The 20,798-nt window shown below is 47.8% G+C and overlaps 1 protein-coding gene across 1 annotated transcript; it reads right to left on the bottom strand.

Moving 5' to 3' along the window:
• Positions 1-8,848: 8,848 nt before the first annotated feature.
• LOC100217269 (Esterase/lipase/thioesterase family protein) lies at positions 8,849-11,654 on the bottom strand. The gene is made up of 6 exons (NM_001143621.1): positions 11,452-11,654; positions 11,261-11,322; positions 11,005-11,140; positions 10,776-10,848; positions 9,220-9,285; positions 8,849-9,137 (listed from the first exon to the last, which is right to left on the bottom strand). Exons 1-6 carry the CDS (start codon positions 11,589-11,591, stop codon positions 8,916-8,918), a joined length of 699 nt encoding a protein of 232 aa, NP_001137093.1. The 5' UTR covers positions 11,592-11,654; the 3' UTR covers positions 8,849-8,915.
• Between the last annotated feature and the right edge of the window lie 9,144 nt (positions 11,655-20,798).

Genomic DNA, 20,798 nt, shown 5'->3' with positions numbered 1-20,798 from the left:
GTCCAAAATCTTAATATAAAAAGAAAGCTATCCATGCATATCTAGTAGAAATATATATTGGTTTCATTCCAAGCAACCTTTGCACTTACAATTATGCAAACTAGTTCAATTATGCACTTCTATATTTGCTTTGGTTTGTGTTGGCATCAATCACCAAAAATGAGGAGATTGAAAGGGAATTAGGCGTACACCTTTTTCCTAATTGATTTTGGTGGTTGAATTGCCCAACACAAATAATTAGACTAACTAGTTTGCTCTAGTCTATAAGTTTTACAGGTGCCAAAGGTTCACAATAAGCAAATAAAAAGACCAAGAAAGGGTTCAAACATAGAGAGCAAAAGACAACCCAAAGGCACCCTGGTCTGGCGCACCGGACTGTCCGGTGCACCACCGGACAGTGTCTGGTGCACCAGGGAGTTCCACTCTGAACTTGCCACCTTCGGGAATTCGACGCTGAACTCCTCACCTTCGAGAAAATGGGAGGCCGCTCCGCTATAATTCACCGGACTGTCTGGTGAGGCCCCGGACAGTGTCCGGTGAGGCACCGGACAGTGTCCGGTGACACACCGGATTGTCTAGTGTGCCAGCGGAGCAATGGCTACTTCACGCGCAACGGTTGACTGCAACGCATTTAATGCGCGCCTGCGCGCGCAGAGGTCAGAGCACGCGCAGAAGGCGCACCGGACAGTCTACAGGACCTGTCCGGTGCACCACCGGACAACCCAGAGGCCCCACCAGTCAGAGCTCCAACGGTCAGAACCCAACGGCCTGCTGACGTGGCTGGCGCACCGGACAGTGTCCGGTGGCACACCAGATTGTCCGGTGCGCCATGCGACAGACAGCCTCCCAACGGCCACTTTTGGTGGTTTGGGCTATAAATACCCCAACCACCCCACATTCAATTGTATCCAAGTTTTCCACCTTCCAACACATTACAAGAGCTATAGCATTCAATTCTAGACACAACCAAAGAGATCAAATCCTCTCCCAAGTCCGGAATCACTCCAAATCAAATAGTGACTAGAGAGAGCGACATTTGTGTTCATTTGAGCTCTTGCGCTTGGATTGCTTCTTTTCTTTCTCATTCTTCTTGTGATCAAACTCAATTGTAACCGAGGCAAGAGACACCAATTGTGTGGTGGTCCTTGCGGGAACTTTGTGTTCCGTTTGATTGAGAAGAGAAGCTCACTAGGTCTAAGTGACCGTTTGAGAGAGAGAAAGGGTTGAAAGAGACCCGGTCTTTGTGACCACCTCAACGGGGAGTAGGTTTGCAAGAACTGAACCTCGGTAAAACAAATCCTTGTGTCTCACTCTTTGTTTGCTCACGATTTGTTTTTCGCCCTCTCTCTCGGACTCGTTTATACTTCTAACGCTAACCCGGCTTGTAGTTGTGCTTAAGTTTATAAATTTCAGATTCGCCCTATTCACCCCCCCTCTAGGCGACTTTCAAAAGGACCCTCCCACTTTGGCTCCAGCTTGCCCCGTGACTCTGTCCGAGTTGTCCGGATGAGTACGAGGTCCCCTTCATCGAATTCTCTTGGGACGACTGCGTGGTCGCGCCAGGCCTTCGTTTGAGCTTGGTATTTGTTGAGAGCCTGCAGGGCGAAGACACAGTCTCTGTCGATGAGGTCTTTGGAGGTTGGTTCGTCTACGTCGGGGACGGCTGAAACGCTTGTTCGTGGTGACCCATGTTTGATTTCCTGCGGGGTCATGGCCTCCGATCCGTATAGCAGGCGAAAGGGAGTGAATCCAGTCTCTCGGTATTCGGTCGTGTTCAGCGCCCAGACTGCTTCAGGTAGCAGGTCGGCCCATTTACCCTTCTTGTCGTCGAGAAGCATTTTCTTGATGGCAGTGAAAATCTTGCCGTTGGCGCGCTCCACGACGCCGTTGGATTGTGGGTGATATACTGAGGCGAAGGCTAGCTTGGTGCCAATGGAGAAGCAAAAGTCCCTGAAGTCCTGGCTGTCAAACTGTTTGCCATTGTCGACTGTGAGCTCAGACGGGACTCCGAATCGATAGATAATGTTTTGCCAGAAAAATTTCTGGGCAGTAGTCTTCGACGTTATTGTGGATACTGCCCTTGCCTCGATCCACTTGGTAAAATACTCGACGGCGACGAAGGTGAACTTGAAGTTCCCTTGAGCTGTGGGTAGTGGCCCGACAATGTCTAGCCCCAGCGTTGAAGTGGCCATGTGTGGGCGATCAGCTTTGTGAATTGCGAGGGGTTGCCCGAACGGGGAGAGAACTTCTAGCAGGCTTCGCACGACCTCGTGACTCGATTTGCAGCGCAGATTATAGCGGGCCAGTAGAAACCTTGACGGATCACCTTGGCAGCAAGGGCCCTAGGCCCCGAGTGAGAGCCGCAAGTGCCGATGTGGACTTCGCGCAGGATCTGGAGGCCTTCAGTCTCTGTGACACATTTGAGCATGGGTTGACTGATCCCTTTCTTGTATAGCTGGCCCTCAATAAGTGTGAAGTCCCGACTTCGGTGTTTGAGTGGCTTGGCCTCGTTGACATCACCTGGATGGTAATATCCTTGCAAGAACAGGGTTATTGGGGCCCGCTAGTCTTCGGCCATGATGAGGTTGACAATGTGATGGCCCTCGGCGTTGGTGGTTATTTGCAGACCCTCTGGGCTGCGGACGGCTGGTGTGCCTATGATGTGGTAGAACACGTCGGAGGGCAGGGCTTCGCCTCTGGCTGCTGCTTTGGCCAACGCATCGGCTTCTTCGTTTCTAGCGCGGTCTACATGCTGCAGGGTGAAACCCTTGAATTGCTTCTCAAGACTGCGAACGGCCGTAAGATACTGCAGAAGTGTAGGGTCTTTTGCTGAATGGTCTTTTTCGATCTGGCCAGCAACGACTTTGGAGTCTGTCTTGATTATGCAGGTGGTCACGCCGAGTGCTTTCAACTTGCGAAGGCCCAGGATAACGGCTTCGTATTCTGCTATGTTATTCGTGCACCTGTCGGATTCCAGAGCGAAGCTGAGGCGTGTTGCGTATCTGTGCTTGACGCCGGTGGGTGATGTGATGATTGTAGCCACGCCTGCCCCCGCATGGCACCATGCGCCGTCACAGTGGATGGTCCACACCTTCTCTGAGGGCTCTTCTTGCTGTCGTGCCGGCCCTGTCCAGTCGACGATGAAATCTGCGAGGACTTGTGACTTAATTGTTGTCCTAGGCTCGAAGGTGATGTGGTATTCAGAGAGTTCGGCTGCCCATTTGGCGATACAGACAGATGCCTCTAGATTTCTGAATAATTCGCCGAGTCCCCTGTCTGTGGTGACCCGCACCTTGAACGCTTTGAAGTAGTGGCGCAATTTGCGCGACGCCATGACGACTGCGTAGGCAATTTTTTCCAACTCTGTCATGTTGCATTTGGAAGTCGTGAGGACTTCGGAGACGTAATAAACTGGACACTGTCGAGTTGTGCCCTCTCTGTCCTGCTCTTGGACCAACGCTGCGCTGACTGCGTGCGGCGAAGCTGCGACGTAGAGCAACAGAGGTAGCGAGGGGTTGGGGCTTGTAAGGGTTGCCAACTCTGACAGGTGCTACTTGAGTGATGCGAAGGTTGTCGCTTGCTCTGGTCCCCATGCAAAGTCTTTTGCACCGCGTAGCGTTTTGAGGAAAGGTAGGCTTCGCTCTACGGACTTGGAAATGAATCTGTTGAGGGCGACCAATCTGCCTGTCAGGCGTTGGACGTCTCTGGTCGACTGCGGAGGCATCATGTTGATGATAGCCTGGATCTTGGTCGGGTTGGCCTCGATTCCGCGGTGCGACACCAGGTAGCCCAGTATCTTCCCCTGGTGAACTCCGAAGACGCACTTCTCGGGGTTTAGGCAAAGTCGTGCTTCCCGCATATTCGTGAATGTTTCTGCGAGGTCGGCCAAATGATCCTCTTTGTTTTTGCTGGCGACGACGATGTCGTACACATACGTGAAAATGTTCCGGCCTACTTGGCTCTCGAGCACCGTCTTGGTGAGGCGAGAGAAGGTGGACCCAACGTTCTTTAGTCCCTCCGGCATTCTGATGAAACAATACGTGCCGAAGAGCGTGACGAAACTGGTACTGGCCTTGTCTTCCTCCTTCATATATATTTGGTGATAGCCAGAGGAGCAGTCAAGAAGTGACATGACTTCGCATCCGGCCGCACTATCGACGATCTTGTCGATCCGAGGCAGCGGGAACTTATCCTTGGGGCAGGCCTTGTTGAGGCTAGTGAAATCGATGCACATCCGCCACTTGCCACTCTTCTTTTGCACCATGACTATGTTAGCGAGCCACGTAGGGTAGGCGACTGGTTCGATGAAATTGGCCTCAAGCAGGCGGTGTACCTTGGCTTTGGCGGCTTCTGTTTTCTCATCAGACATTTTGCGCAGCCTCTGCTTCTTCGGTCGCACTGAAGGGTCGATGCCCAAACTGTGTTTGATGATAGTGCGACTGACTCCGACCAGGTCGAGGCAGACCAGGCGAAGAAGTCCTTATTTCTGGAAAGACAAGAGATGAGTCTCTCCTCGTCTTGCGAAGTCAGGTCTTCGCTTATGATGACCGTTTGCTTGGGCGTTGCCTGGTCAAGGGGAACTGTCTTCGTTCCATCGTTGCTCTGCAGCTGTGCCTTTTCATGCTCGTTGGCGGTTGGGCGGGTAGCCTCGGGGACTTCGCACTGCGTCGTAAGGCAGTGTACGTTCCGTTGCCCTGGAACGAAGTCTCTTTCAATGTTGCGCGCGGTCTGCTGGTTGCCATAGACTGTGATCACGCCTTGCGGACCCGGGATTTTCATGCACAAGTAAAGTCCGTGAATGGCCACTTCAAAATTGTTGATGGAGCCTCGACCCATTATGGCGTTGTACGGGTATACCATGTCGAAGGTGACCTGCTCACTTCGTGCATTGGGTGCTACACCGAAGGACAAGGGTAGCTCGATCTTGCCCACAGAAAAGGTGCCCTTGCCGCCGAAGCCATATAGGGGGTTGTCCGAAGGCTTAAGTAAATTGTGGCTGATGCCCATGCGATCGAAGGCGTGGAGGAAAATGATGTCTGCCTGGTTGCCATTGTCAACTAAAACTTTGTGCAGGTCCCAGCCTGCCACGTTGCAGTTGATTACCATGGCGTCAATGTGGGGTGCGCTGAGCAGGTCGACATCTCTGGAGTCGAAGGTCAGCGGCACGTGGGACCACTTCGTTTGCACGACTGGGCCGGTGATGGCGACGTGGTTGATGCTTCGGTAGTGGTCCCTCTTCTGTCGCTTCGTGTCGAAGTTGACGCTGGACCCCCCAGTGATCATGTGGATGACTCCGCGATACGACTGATCAGCGAAGTCTTCTTGTTTTGGCGCTTGGGGGTGGTTTGGGTGGTGGATGTTTGGCTGATGCGGGTGTGGAGGTGGTACGACTTGTACCTCCGGGTGGTGTTGGTATGCGTGGTTAGGTGGATGCTGGGCGGGGTCGTGGTTGTATGGTTGTGGGAGGTGGTGTTGATATGTGTGCGCGACAACTCTTGGGTTGTCGGCTGGTTGCGCCCGAGACATCCTGTCCCTGGTGGCCTTCGTTTCCGGGCAGTCCCTCGTTGGGTGCGCGCAGTCTTTGCCGTGAAACAGGCAGTAAAATCTGCGCGGCTGTTGCGCCCGTCCTCGACCCCGACCACGAGTGCCATTGTCGCGGCTCTGGGGGGATAATCTTGACGGCGAGGGGCCTCACCAGCGGGGTGCTGGTTGGCAATGTTATGCACCTGCTGCTGACTACGGCTGTCCCGACCGGAGTCTGACTGCGAAGGTCTTGTCCATGTTCGGCTGGACTGTGGAGGGTCCTTGGGTTTCCTCTGGGACTCGACCTTGCGCTGGTGGAGCTCTTCGGATCTGGCACATTTTTCAAACAGCTGATAGAGCTCTTGGAGGTTCTTGGGTGGGTCCCTGATGTAGTGACTGTAAAGGACGCCAGCCCGAAGGCCACTGATGGCGTAGTGAATGGCAATTTGGTCGTCGACCGAAGGCAGTTGTGACTTGAGAGTCAGGAACTTGCGGTAGTACTCCCGCAGGGTTTCTTTCTCCAGCTGCTTGCAGAGTGACAGTTCGGCCAAGGCGTCGGTGTCTGGGCGGTACCCCTAAAAGTTGAGCAGAAATTTGTCCCGGAGACTTCTCCAGGAGTCGATGGACAACGGGGGCAACCTGGTGTACTAGGTTAGGGCCGGACCCTCGAGGGCGATGATGAAGGACTTGGCCATCGTGGTGTCGTCCCCTCCGGATGATGCGACAGCGACTTGATAGCTCATGATGTACTGTGCTGGGTCGGTGCTGCCGTTGTACTTGGGGTAGGTCCCTGCCCTGAAGTTGGTGGGCCATGGTGACACTTGCAGTTGCGGCCCCAGGGGACTCCGCTCATCAAGGTAGTTGATGCCTTGGAATGTTGCGGCGTGCGGGACGACGGGTCCGCGCTGAGGAATGAATAGGTCTCCGATTGGCGCGTGCTGTTGGAGGGGCGGGCCGTGCTGCAGATCATGTTGGCCTTCGCGGTGCATGAGCGCAATCTCTTGCTCGAGTTCTTGAGCCCTCTGCTCCTCGTCTCGTATCATCTGGCGCACTTTGGCCTGCGCGGAAACACGTTGGCGCTTGGCCTCGAGGATTTCTTTCTGCTTCTGGAGGTTGTGGTTCTTGATGCGGAGGGCCCGCAGCTGTAGCTGTTCTTCTGCTGAAACACCGATGACTTTGTCGTCCTCTGTGGCGTCCTCGCCCTCTAGTGGAGCGAAGCCTGGGGGTGGTTGCTGTGGCTGTCCTCCGGAGCTGCAGGTGCGGAGGCTGCCCTCGGGAGTAGGTTGGTCGTTGCGCTGTCTCTTGCTGACAGTGTCGTCTTCGCAGGCTTCTTGATGGGTAGTGTCTGCAAGGGCCTTGCCCTTTTTCTCGGCTAGCAGTGCCGCCTTCGTTGCTTCATCAACGGATGGGGCTGCCTTAGAGCTAGCTCTCTTGGGTGCCATCGCGGGTGTTTTGTTCGTAGCACGAACGGTGGGTGCCAAATGTTGGAACTTGCTCTTCTGGGCAAGATGATCAAACGGGGGAGTGAAAGTAATGCAAACAAGGTTTTAACTCGAGATGGCGATTGCTCTGTTAATTTAGCCTCTCAAGGGCACTGTACGGGGGTATTTATAGGTGCCTGAGTGCCCAACGTCTCGATGTAAGGACGCATGTACCCTCAGGCACCTGGACTATTCACGGAATATTCCCATAAAGGAGGGTTACAGACTGTCATTACAGAAAAGCCATTACAAATCGGGCCCGTAACACACTTCTCCGTGTGGGGCCTGTTACAATGGGCCGAATCCCACGTGGGCCTCCAGGTCGGGTGAGGACGTGGGACGGGGCGACGTCGTCGTAAGCCTTCGTCTTGTAGTGTAGAGGACGAAGGGTGGACCCCGCCGATCGTTTTGCCTCCGTTGGTGCAGCGAGATTGACGAAGGCTGGAGCGAAGGGTAGCGTCTTTGCCTTCGCCCCAACAAGGACAAAGGTTCAAGCTCGTTGGTGAAGAATTGGAGCTATCTCGCGTGGGGTGTGTTGAGGCTTGGCAACGACGGCGCACCACGATCTTCCTCTTTGTGTGTCGATGTTTGGATGTAGGCATCATCGTGTTCTCTTTAGCCATGTGCGGCCCGTCTTGTGAAGTCGGAGCTACTTGTCCCTTGGGTCGAGCTCGACAACGCTACCTCTAGATGGGTTGTGCGTGGGGCTTCTGTTGTCTGGGTTGATTGTGCATTTAGGGTTTAGGGTTTAGGGCTGCATAGGTTTCAGACCCAATTTTCCTTAAAACTGGGTCAATTCCGTTCTTCTTAATTGAAAGGCCGAGCTCCTGCCGTTACGTTTAAAATATATATATATTTATGATGCACGAATAAGCAACCAAGAAAGAAATATATTTATGATGCACGGATAAGCAACCAAAAAAGAAATGAGTGAATTTGAAGATGACAACATTAGGGGCGGGCCCATGTAGAAGCAAGGGTATTCAATTGAATAGCCATTATTTTCTGCCAACAAAATTTATGTATATATATATATATACATATTAAGTTTATACACTAAAATATTGTAAAACATAAAATAACACTATTTTATAGCTATTTGTCTCAAACTTCGCTTTTCGCTGACTTTTTTTATTTCCCTACCATGCGACTAGGGATAACAATCGTACGGTTAGGACACGAGTATATGGTTTACAAATTCATAACTACGAGATAATTAAATCGATACTCGTACTCATATACGTTCGTAGGTATAGATATGTACTAATGTCAGATACACATCGGATAATGGGTATGGATATGGATACTGTATATCCATACCCACGAAAAATTTATCAATGGATACCTTATTATATTCATATTCATGGCCATGGATAACAAATTATACCATATATGTGTCCAATGAATATTTATCTGTTTTCCATGGATAACAAATTTATGCTGCCAAAAAAATTGTGCCCACTAAAATTCCGGATACCCATCATCGAAATCCTAGGCCCGCCCCTGGACAGCATGACCCATTTCCAACATGTTACTCCCTCTGTCCACATGATTTAATCATTTTAGTTTTATCCTAAGTTAAACTATTTAAACTTTGACCACCAATATATATAAGATTCAATTATTTTAAACTAAAAGAATTATATTATGGTAGTTCAAGTGATGAATCTAGTAATTTTATTTTTATATTGTAAAATCTTATGAAACATCCGGTTTGACTAAGACAAACCTAAAACGATTAATTCATGTGAGCGGAGGGAGTAACGTCTAATAAACATATAATGCAGGGTGCAGACTGTCAATCAGAACTAGCATCTTACACCAAAATATTACACTAACATATTAATCTTGTTCGAAGACAGAGATTAGGTTTAGTCACCATGAAGGTGTTAAGGAAAATATACAGAACGGCTAGGTACAACTCTCAGTGAAGGAATCCTGGAAAAACTGTGAAATTTTTGTGACAGCTTCCATTTCAAGATCATATTGATTTAACCCTTTAGATTCTAGGTACTTTTTGCCGACCTTAAAAGAGTGATCACCGCCATCAATGATATGCAGTTCATTCTTGCAGGTCATCTTCTTTTGAGTAGACAGAAGTTTATCTAAGGGGCACAGGGCATCTTTACTTCCCTGGTAATAAATGTAAAAAACAATTTACTATACCTTTCACTTTACAATATCAGGGGAAAAAACCAAAGAGAAATTCTATTACCTGAACAAACATCGTTGGTACCTTCAGCTGTAAGAGTGTCTCATCTCTCACTGCTCCATTCACTCCCTAAGTAGAACAAAGCACAATGAGATGGAAAATATGATTCTTCCAATTATAATTTGATTGTGATCAGTACAGGTTTTTGGTGGTAGCCTACTGGTAGGAGTGTGGATAGCAATCCACATGATCAAGGTCAGACTACCATGACAGGTAGGAGCAGAAACGTGCTTGTTCAGTGAGGGACAAGGATATTTGTAGTCTCATCTCAAAGAATGTGCTTGGAGCAAAGGATCAGTATTAAAAGTGAACTCAAAAAAATTACTTCAAAGTCAGAGAAACTATTTTTTTGTTCTAACAAAAGTAGACCAAATATAAACCCATTTCTAATAAGGACATCAGACTAAGGTGCTGTTTGGTTCGACCTTTTTAACCCTCCATCATTTCACGGCGCCACCGGACAGCGTTCCTTCGTGTTTGGTTGGCCCCATCCATAATCGATCACTGTGAATAGATGCCAGTTGCTGGCCTATACAATGCTAATCCCTCTCCCAACCCGGGGTTATCTATTCACAGTGAACTTTGATACAGTGATTTTAAATTGATGAACTTTTTGGTTGGTTTAATCTCTTGAAGAGTTAGGATTTTTTACTTTATTCGTATACACTGGTGTGTCTTCACCCCCTTTTAGTTTATAGATGATGTCCAAAAGAGTTTCTTCCAACAAACTATCATTTCTATATGGATCATAAGCAACGGTCATCACAACCTACCTTGTTGAATAGATGTATGACCTTCCCTTGGTTGTCCTTTGACCCCCATTAGTTCCTCATTTTGGGTGCAGAAACTTTTCTTAGTCTGAAGACTAACAGCAGCAGCTACATTTGTAAATACAACTTATATTCATGTTTCCTTTTCCTCCTTCATTAGATGAGGCTTGAATGAAGTGAAGGCTGGGTTACTGCTAGCTCTGAATGTCAATCTTTTCATATAAGAATTTCACAAGCCAATGCTCATTTGTGAAGCACTTCAAGCTTGAAGAGATGTTTTGCTATAGTTCATAATTTTCTAAAGCTGTCAAGATTGATGATTCAATCACATACCAAGAAGAAAATTTTGCTGACATTGGATAGTTTTTTTATGGCAACAACTTGTATGGAGATTTGATTTATGTTAGATTGATAAATTCATCCAAGACAAAGTGTCGAATGCTTTTATCCATGTTGTTTGTGTATGGTGTTCAGTACTACATGGATGCTGATACTTATTCTCGTGTGTGTGTGTGTGTGTGTGTTTTCAGGGTTTGTTGTGGGTGTGTTTGTTTTGGGTCTAGAGCTTTTTTTCCTCTCCTTTTAATATAATGATACGTAACTCTCATGCGTATTCGAGAGAAAAAAATCATGCGCTCAGTAATATCAGTTTTGTTACACCTACCAACCAAACACTATAAGGTAAATAGAAACCGTCCTGAAAAGCAAACCAAACAAATCAAGGTATTTTAACCGATAGAAGGTGGTATCCAGGTATAAGGGAACCAAAAAAACAATGTTCTGGCCAACCTTTAGCGGGTAGCCCAAGCATACAACAGCAGAAACATCAACTTCAGTGGAGCTTGCCACCATGCAGCTGACCCTGACAATGTTGAATACACCATTGTCAGATACTTGTATCAGCACAGCATACGTGTTAAATTAAAGCATTACAATCTAAAAGTACTAAAATGATGAACTAAGCGAAAAAGCTGCACTAATGATGAAACAAACACTAAAAATGTCAACCCAAAACTACCTCGATCCCATGGACTTCCCCATCAAAATAAGAGGGTGCCCCTGATACTTGACAGCAGCATCCTTCACGATGCCCAGGTGGTGATCAACAAGCTTCTCTGCCTTTGGCGGCGCCCTGCGCTTCCCACCCGACATATCTGCGAGTTCACATTGTTATGTTGCCATGCGACCACTTAGAGCTTGCTGGCAAATTTTGATCCAAGAATCTAAGGTAACGAGTTAGCATAGTAGTAGACTGAAATAGTGAATTAACTGACATGGGTAGTCAAAGGTCACCACGGCTACAGCATCTAATGCGTCCTGCACCATCTTCTTCCAACTAGCAGAATCAATCGTGAGTTTAGCACATCACAATACAGGCACCGCTTCCACAGGAGATGAATGTTTCACAAAGAACGTAATCACAATATCCTATTGACCGCTTGGGCGAGAACCGGAGACAGCTTACTGGACCATCCAGTCGGAGGAGGAAGGGGCACCGGCGCCGTGGGCGAAGATGACAACCGGCTGAAGTTTTGCTTTCCGCAAAGGAGGAGGTGGCGCAGGCACCGACGAGCCCTGATCCGCGCGACGTCGCTTGGGGGCCATGAGGTACGGTGATTCACGGGCCGAAGACCCCTAGATTAGGATTTGGGGGATGGAAATGGGGTGGCCGCCGTCTGAGCGCGGGAAACTCTCCTCCCCTTCCCGCCCGGTCCGTGCACGGTGGGGGGGGGGGGGGGGGGGTGGGGTATGATTCCGAATTTTTTGTTTTTAGCCCCTTTTGTGACACAAATTTACGTTTGGACCCCAGAAATTTTATTTGCACGTTTGGACCCGATGCTTGGCGCCATAGGCTGTGGCGCCGAGGTAACACAGCTCGGCGCCACAGCCTATGGCGCCGAGCTGTGACGTGGCAGCAACGGCTACCTGCGCCTAGGGCTGACCTGGCACTGACGTGGTGGCGACGCGGCCTCGTAGCTCGGCGCCACAGATCTTGGCGCCGAGCTACGAATGCCTATAAAAACGGCCGCGCGGCTGGCCGAGAGCAGCACATTTCTTCTCATTTCCAAACTTCGTCAAAATTTGCTGGATTCAAAGATTTGAGTTGGTTCACTTCGTAGACCAAGGTATGGTGCCCAACTGATTCGTTTTGTATATTGGGTTGTTAGTTTCATAGTTGCTCATAGTTTAATAGTTTGTATAAACCTATTATATTATCATTTCGATTATTAGTTTGTGTAAACTTATTATAAAGCATATTAGGTACAAGTGATAATTATAATCGTTTATTAGATGAAAGACATGTACCGAGAGGCGTTGTGGCAGAAGAGAGGTCGTCGTCGGGAGTTATATCCGGACGTATCTAGTAAGGATGCTCCTGTTCCTCCTGAATTCCTCGTGCCTAACTGTGACTGTGGCAGACTGGCTTGGGTACATCAATCACAACATCCAGACACGGCTGCTCGCTGCTACTACCTTTGTGGCGGTTTGGACGTACGTAGCTTATGACTTGTCACTTAATTTTGTTCGCATTCATTATTTTGTAGATGTGTAATAGTGCTTCCTTTCCATTATTTTAGGGGCATCAGAGGTGTTTCTTTTTCCAGTGGATCGACGGTCCTGATAAATTTGACCCTCGATATCTTCTTTTCGTTAATTGGTTGAGTGGAAGGACTAGTCATGAGCGTTTTAAGCGTTTGGTACCTCCTCCCCCGAATCCTCCACCAATGACGGATGCGGAGAAGGAGGTAGCAACAAAAAGACGGATGGACTCACCGCCTCGATGCGATTGTGGAGACCGTGCTGTCATCGATGAAGACTATGAGAAGCAGTTCTGTTGTTCGAACATTGATTATGTGAGCCCATCGATACGCTAAATTTACGAACTAGTTATTATTTATAATAAATTACTAATTTTGTCTCCTGCAACCATACGGGTGGCGTAAGTGTCGTTTCAGAGAGTGGTTGTATGGTCCTTTGTCCCATTGGCCAGAGCCAGAGGTAAAGGAAAAGAGATACAATCAGTGGGCGGAAGAAGAGGTGAAATTTGATCCAGTACTCTGCAAATGTGGTATTGAAGCTAAGTATGGATTAGTTCCTTCCGAGCTTGGTGTTGGATATTTTTGTGGACATATGGTCGATTACGATGAGGTTGGTATTTTTGTTTTTGCACCAGCTGTAATGTTATAGCGGTACTTACTATTTTTTTGTAGGAGACGAGGAATGCAGTTGGGAGAGTTACGACGACAAAGGAGAGGTGATGCGCACAATAGAGTCCAAGAGAATAATAGGACAGAAGATGCGTTGTGGATCTCGGCTCGTCGATTCGTACATTAACGATCGCATACGCGACATGCTGCTCAACTGTATGCTGGCGAAATATGGATCAAGATACGGTTGTCAGGTCACCTGCAAAAGTTTTAGAAAGCACATGTAAGCACGCTGGTGTTGTGCGATAAAAGTAGAAAGCACATGTAAAAAGATAAAAGTAGACAACTCACCATCGAAGGAGTAAGTGCGTCGAGCTCGTTTGAGTACTCCACGTAAGCACGCTGGTGTCGTGTGAATGGCTCCTCGACCTGGTCCCAGCGGTAAGCAGCCGTGGGCTTAAGCCGATGTCCGGCTACCACGAACCACTCACGAGGAGGAAACTCTCTGGGTCGCCCGACGGGTATGTGTGCCCACATCCATAGCTGTAGTAGGTAGACACATCCACCTAAGCTAGCGGTCCTCGACGAACGACGACAAGCCTTGCAAAGTTGCCTGTACAGGAAGGCCAACACAGCAGAAGCCCAGCTGTAACCTCCTGTCGTATCCCAGTCAGTCAGGCAGGGCAGAAACATCCATGACGCGCTGTCGCCTGTCGCGTCTGGAAAAAGAACTGAACCAAAGAGATGGAGAAGCCAAGCTCGACAATGGTATCCAACCGTATGCTCGTCTGCACCAGGTGGACACTGCCCAAAGGTCTGCCTAAGCCAGGTCAGTGGGACTCCGGTGTTGTGGCTACCTCGTAGGTCATCCGGAAGTAGTCTCCCAAGAAAGGTCTCCACCCTCTGCCTCCAACCGCCTGGTGATGCCTGACCGGTCACTGGACGACCAATAATGTTGAGACCAAGAATCTTCTGGCAATCTTCAAGCGTCACGGTCATCTCACCGCAGGGAAGGTGGAAAGTGTGAGTCTCTGGCCGCCACCTATTGGAAGACAAACGAATACAAAATCATTAGTATGCAAAGTAGATTTGATAATTGTAAATATTAAACAACTAGAGAAGTCTTTACCTGTTGACCAGAGCCGTCAACGCCGCTGGGTTGAAAGTGGGCAGCCCACGACGAACCTGGTACGATACGACGTCCAAGCCAGCCCTCTGTAGGAGAGGAGTGTACCTCTCTTCGTACCTCATCTCCTCCAGAAACCGGTCGTGGGTCCGGACCCGCAGAACGGGCAACACCTAGCAATCAAAAGAATTTCATTAGTCAAATATACGTCGCATATATTAATTCGAAAATTTAATATATGTGCAAAATATTACCTCTCCCTCTGCGGTGAGATGGCCCCTATGGTGCTCGTCGTAGTGAGGGTCCAACAAGTGGAACTGCGCCATCCTGCAAATTAAGATATCAACATATTAGAATATAAGTTGTGTACAAAGTGTAACAAAAACATCGACATATTAGAATAAAATTTGTGTACAATAAAATATATCACACCTGACTAAGTGTCCAAATGCACGTACGTGAGTTGTGGCCAAGTCTACCGCATTTTCCGCATTCATTCGGCTCTGGGTCCACGAGAAAGGGGGACGCTCGACCTCTCCTACTGCGACCGGAAACCTGATCCATAACCATGTTGCACTGGCTCCTTTTCCTACTACCACGTTTGTCCCATCGATGCGCTGGATCAGCAACGTATACCGGACCAGTGTACGTTGGCCATTGTGACTCATCAAGAAATGGCTCAAAACGAGGGCTCCAGGTACGTACTAAGCTCTCTACACTGAACTCAGAAGGTATTCTGCTCTCAAATGCAAAGTTACGATGACGTGCGGCCGCAACATAATGAGAACATGGAAAATGGTATTGTCTAGGTTTACCACAACCGCACGAGAATGCATCAAGTAACACGACATGTGTCCTCGAAGGTCGCACCTCACCGTCGGAAGCTATGCCGCCTAGTGTTGTTACCTCGTATTTACCCAACTCCTCATCAAAGCATTGTACCTCATGTCTATGGGCACGTTCCTTTGCATTATTAAGGTGTGATGTTGGTTTAGGTGCCCATCTCTGCCCTCGCGTCTGCATTGCCTTGGCCTGCGCGTGTCTATCATTAAACCAAGCCACAAGCCTATAAAAAGTGAATGTTACTATAGCATTGACTGGCATGCCCCGTATACCCTTGAGCACACTGTTAAATGACTCGGCCATGTTGCTAGTCTGAAACTCGAACCGCCAGCCACCTTCGTCGTAGGCCCTTGTCCATTTCTGCGGTTCCCTCAGCAATCCAGCAATCCAGTTCTTACCTTCAGCATTTGTTGCATCTTTTAGTTCCTTCAACTTATCCTCGAAAAATGAAACCTCCGACTGTCGACATACCTCCTCAAAAAGGGGGAAGTTAGCCTTGCTATGATCCTTTCGAAGAAGATTTTCTGCTAGATGTCGAGTGCACCATCTGTGGTGCATGGGTGCGTAGCCAGGAATCTGCTCTTGCACTGCATTAAGAATACCTTGGTGTCTATCAGATATGACACCAACCTCGCGTCCAGGGCCTACGACATGGATGCGTACAAGCCGCAAGAACCAAGACCAACTATCTCTGTTCTCCCTCTCCACCAAAGCAAATGCCAAAGGAACCAGTGCGTTGTCTGCGTCGCATGATATGGCAACCAACAATGTGCCCTTATACTTCCCAAGCAGAAAAGTACCATCAATAGAGAGCACGGGACGACAATGCCTGAAGGCCTCTACGCACTACGAGAAACACCAGAAAGCACGAAAAAATATCTCTTTGTCGTTCCTCCATTCATTAGGTTTGGGGATGTACTCGTAATGCATGCCTGGGTTTTTTGCTTTGATTGCATTGAACAATGCGGTTAACTTCTCATAACCCTCCTCCCAATCCCCGTATATCATCTTCCATGCTCGCTGCTTTGCCCTCCATGCTTTCCCATATTTGATCCTGTAACCAAACAGCTCCGAAGTCATGGTCATAATTGACTTCACCTTCAAGTTTGGCTGACCCTTCAATATCCCCAATATCCTTTTCGCAATCAGGGTAGATGTCAACTGACGATGCTTAGAGCTCAGCTCTGTCTGGGCACAAGTGTGTGAACCTACAATTTTGGTGATCTTAAACTTTCCGGTGTCCTTCTGCCTTCGGGCACATACCATCCAATTACATTCCGACACCTCGCACACAACAGTGTAACGACGCTGTGCATACGAATGTCTCACCTTGAACGGCCTCTTGCGGTTCACAGAATATTCCTGTAGCCATCGTCTCAGTGTAGGCAGGTCCTTGAAAAGTAAGCCTACCTTAATCTCAATGCTGTCGGCGTTATCCGGAGCCTCTAGCAGTTCATCATCACGTCCTTCAGCAATGACTAACATGTAACTTTTGAACAACCACATCCAAACATGGTGGAACCATCGTCTTCACAATTCTTAAATATATCACTCAATCATCTTCTGAGGTAATGGAGATCAACCGTCAGACAACTGTTCCATATGTAATATGGGACAACAAACCCTGAATTGATATTCTAGGGTCGTTTATGTCGCAACTAATCTCCTCACAAGCTCGAGCGAAAATCTTGTCAAAAGATGGTCTTTCATCGAACAACATGGTCATGATCTTCATACCATCAAAAGTAACATTCCCATAAGCATCTATCTCCACCCGTCCTCCATGGTATAGTGTTACTAGGCTGTCCATCTATTGCAAAAATGGATTACTAACTCAATAATGGCTATATACTTAAGCCTAAAAACTTACTAAGTAATAAATATATATTAACTAATAACTATATAGTAAATATTAAATGAACACATCAAACGAAATTACATAATCTATGAATAATGTACGAAAACAATGTATACCTAAGATCGCGTACAAGTCCAGCTAACGGTGGAGAAGGTCAAGTCGGACGAACACCTACGTACAAAAAAAACTATTGTCAATAAAAAAATTGGCAGCACCTCCCCTGTAAAGTGATGTTTATAGAACCTGCAAATAAACGACAACACGATGGTTGCCAACACAGAAAACATGTAATATCAATGCGCTAAACAAAATGCTAACTATATAATAACGAAGAATTTACTAAACACTAACAATATGCTAAGCAAGAAACTAGCTAACTATTTTAATAAACACTAACAAGAAAATATCTAACTATTTACTAAACAATAAATAAGTGGATAGCTAACTAATTACTAAACCCTAACAATAGCTAACAATTTACTAACTAAGTAATTAAAAAAATACCTGGCGGCAGCGGCCGGGCCGGGGGCGCGCGGTGGCCGGGGCGGGAGCTGGCGTGGTGCCGGGCGCGCGGCGAGCTCGGCGGCCGAGCTCGGCGGCCGGTGCCTGGCGCGCGGCGGCCGAGCTCGGCGGCCGGTGCCTGGCGCGCGGCGGCCGGCGCTGGCGAACTCGGCTGGCGAGGCGGGCGGGCGAGCTCGACGGGCGGGGCGGGCGGGCGCGGTCGCCGGCGCTCGGCGGGCGGGGAGGGCAGAGCGTGGCGGTGGTCGGCAACGGCGGCGGTGGTCGGGAACGGCGAGGAGGGCAGAGCGCGTAGAATAAGTGAAAAGTAACAGAGAAGAAACGCAGAGAAAGGGAATTGCGGTTAATTCCTAGCTCGGCGCCAAGATCTGTGGCGCCGAGCTAGGTGCCACGCGGACATCCACGTCACCCCTGCCCGCCATGGCCACGTCACAGCTCGGCGCCATAGACTATGGCGTCGAGCTGTGTTACCTCGGCGCCACAGCCTATGGCGCCGAACATCGGGTCCAAACGTGCAAATAAAATTTCTGGGAGTCCAAACGTAAATTTGTGTCACAAAAGGGGCTAAAAAACAAAAAAATTGGGGTATGATTCCATTTGTGCCTCCTCGCCTATTCAATTCAAATTAAGCCTTTTTCACTCTCAACGGTAAATAGCTCATTTCACTTCTTAGCTGTTTTTCTCGATGTTTTTTTATTTTGCGTTTATTTTAGCTGGTTTATTAAAAAGTTATAATAAATAAAAATATATACTCCCTCATCATCATTCATTTGAAATTTTGAATATAATCATAAAAATCAAGAGCTAAAACTTATACTAATTTGGGACAATGGACCATATAATAGAAAATTCAAGTTTTTTAAACTCAAGTAGATGATATGGTGTGCTTTAGTATAAAATTTATATTGTAACTTTAGATTTATGTTTTTAATTAATTCATAACTATATTTTATATAATCTAATTATGATAATTTTTTATGATGGACTAAACATTACATGCTTGATCTATAGTAAAATATTGTATTCATTAAATTATGATTGAGTTATAAATATGTCTAGGTTTATTTTTGTTAAATAGTTTTGAAGTGAAATTAAATCTATAATCTAGTCATATATGATCTAATAATTACGGACTTTTTGTTGGCCTCTATGAGTAGATCTACACAATAAACATATACTCTTTCGTTCCAAATTATTATTCGTTTAACTTTTTATCCTAAATTTGGCTGGCTCGTCTTATTTAACAAATTTTATTATTATTATTATTAATTTTGCATTGATATCGTAACATAAATGATAACGGTAATGATTCACACTTGAATATCAGTGGTAACAAGTTTGAATAGACCAATATTAATTTCTAGTGTGATATATTACGGTTGGTGCTAAACAAACATGATCTAACTACGTAACAAGATAGAAACATGCATAAGCCATGCTCGAGGCAGGCAAAGTACAGAAGAATAAAAAAGGCAATTATTTTTAGGATGTAAATTTATAAAAACTTTAATTTCCAATATGTGGATTATAATGTAAATCTGTAACTTCTAATAGGCCAAGATACTTCTAGACATAACTTTGAATTTTATTTTTTTCGCAAAAAATGAATAAGACGAGCCGATCAGATTGAGAAAAAAAAGTCAAACGAATTGTAAATTAGAACAGATGGAGTATTATGATATGCTTTACTACAATATTTTTTTATAACTTTAGATCAATACTTTTTGTATAATTAATTCATAGATACAATTTCTTTGGTCTACTAGGTGATTTTTTTTGTGAACTAATCATTACATGTTTAGATTGTAGCAAAAACATCATACTCGTTAGTTTATGTATGACTAGGTTACAATTTTATCTAGATAGATAAATAGATAAACCTAGATAAATATAATTATCTCTAGTGTTGAGCACCATGTTGGTCACTTGCTTTTGATTACTATAGAATATAAAAAAAAGGCAACACAAATTGTCAAATTATAAGCTTCTCTCCACAATTAGCCCTTTTTCAAAGGTTAATTCAAGGGGGGAGACGAAGAGTGAAAACATACGAATATCTATACGGATTATGTGTAAACACCAAAGAACAAAACATGTAACTCATATAAATGTGTCGGGGACCATAATTAGGGGTACCCTCAAGGCTCCTAATTCTCAGCTGGTAACCCCCATCAGCATAAAGCTGCAAAGGCCTGATGGGTGCGATTAAGTCAGGGATCAGTCCATTCGAGGGACTCGATCACGCCTCGTCCGAGCCTAGTCTCGGACAAGGGCAGCCGACCACGGAGGATTTCCGTCTCGCCCGAGGCCCCCCTCCAACGGCGAACATATTTCCGGCTCGCCCGAGGCCCTGCCTTCGCTAAGAAGCAACCCTGACCAAATCGCCACACCAACCGACCAAATCGCAGGAGCATTTAATGCAAAGGTGGCCTGACACCTTTATCCTGACGCGCCCCCCAGCCGGCAGAGCCGAAGTGACCGCCGTCACTTCGCCGCTCCACTGACCGGCCTGACAGAAGGACAGCGCCGCCTGCGCCACTCCGACTGCGGTGCCACTTGACAGAGTGCGACTGACAGGCAGTCAGGCCTTGCCGAAGGCACCATAGGAAACTCCGCTCCGCCCGACCCAGGGCTCGGACTCGGGCTAAGTCCCGGAAGACGGTGAACTCCGCTCCGCCCGACCCAGGGCTCGGACTCGGGCTAAGTCCCGGAAGACGGCGAACTCCGCTCCGCCCGACCCAGGGCTCGGACTCGGGCTCAGCCCCAGAAGACGACGAACTCCGCTCCGCCCGACCCAGGGCTCGGACTCGGGCTCAGCCCCAGAAGACGACGAACTCCGCTCCGCCCGACCCAGGGCTCTGACTCGGGCTCAGCCCTAGAAGACGACGAACTTCGCTTCGCCCGACCCCAGGGCTCGGACTCCGCCCTGGCCTCAACCGACGGCCTCCGCCTCGCCCGACCCAGGGGCTCGGACTCGACTTCGGCCACGGAAGACAGACTCAACCTCGGCTTCGGAGGAGCTTCCACATCGCCCAACCTAGGGCGCAGGCCAGCCACGTCAACAGGAGGCGCCATCATCACCCTACCCCGAGCTGACTCGGGCCGCAGGAAACAAGACCGGCGTCCCATCTGGCTAGCTCCGCCAGATAGGCAATGATGGCGCCCCGCGTACTCTGTGACGACAGCGGCTCTCAGCCCCCTTACGGAAGCAAGAGGACGTCAGCAAGGACCCAACCGCTCCGACAGCTGTCCCTCCGCCAGGCTCCATCGCTCCTCCGACGGCCACGACATCACACCAGCTGGGTGCCAAAATCTCT

This window comes from Zea mays, chromosome 6 (assembly GCF_902167145.1).
Source record: "Zea mays cultivar B73 chromosome 6, Zm-B73-REFERENCE-NAM-5.0, whole genome shotgun sequence".
NCBI classification, from domain to species: Eukaryota; Viridiplantae; Streptophyta; class Magnoliopsida; order Poales; family Poaceae; genus Zea; species Zea mays.
This window is presented reverse-complemented; position numbering and strand designations above follow the sequence as displayed.

What these genes read in the sequence shown, in the direction of transcription:
- LOC100217269 (NM_001143621.1), bottom strand. Translation starts at nt 11,591, where the DNA reads ATGGCCCCCAAGCGACGTCGCGCGGATCAGGGCTCGTCGGTGCCTGCG. An exon ending in GGTGACCTTTGACTACCCAT is followed by an intron (nt 11,141 to 11,260) that starts GTCAGTTAATTC and finishes GTGAACTCGCAG; the next exon opens with ATATGTCGGGTGGGAAGCGC. An exon ending in TACCAACGATGTTTGTTCAG is followed by an intron (nt 9,138 to 9,219) that starts GTAATAGAATTT and finishes ATTTATTACCAG; the next exon opens with GGAAGTAAAGATGCCCTGTG.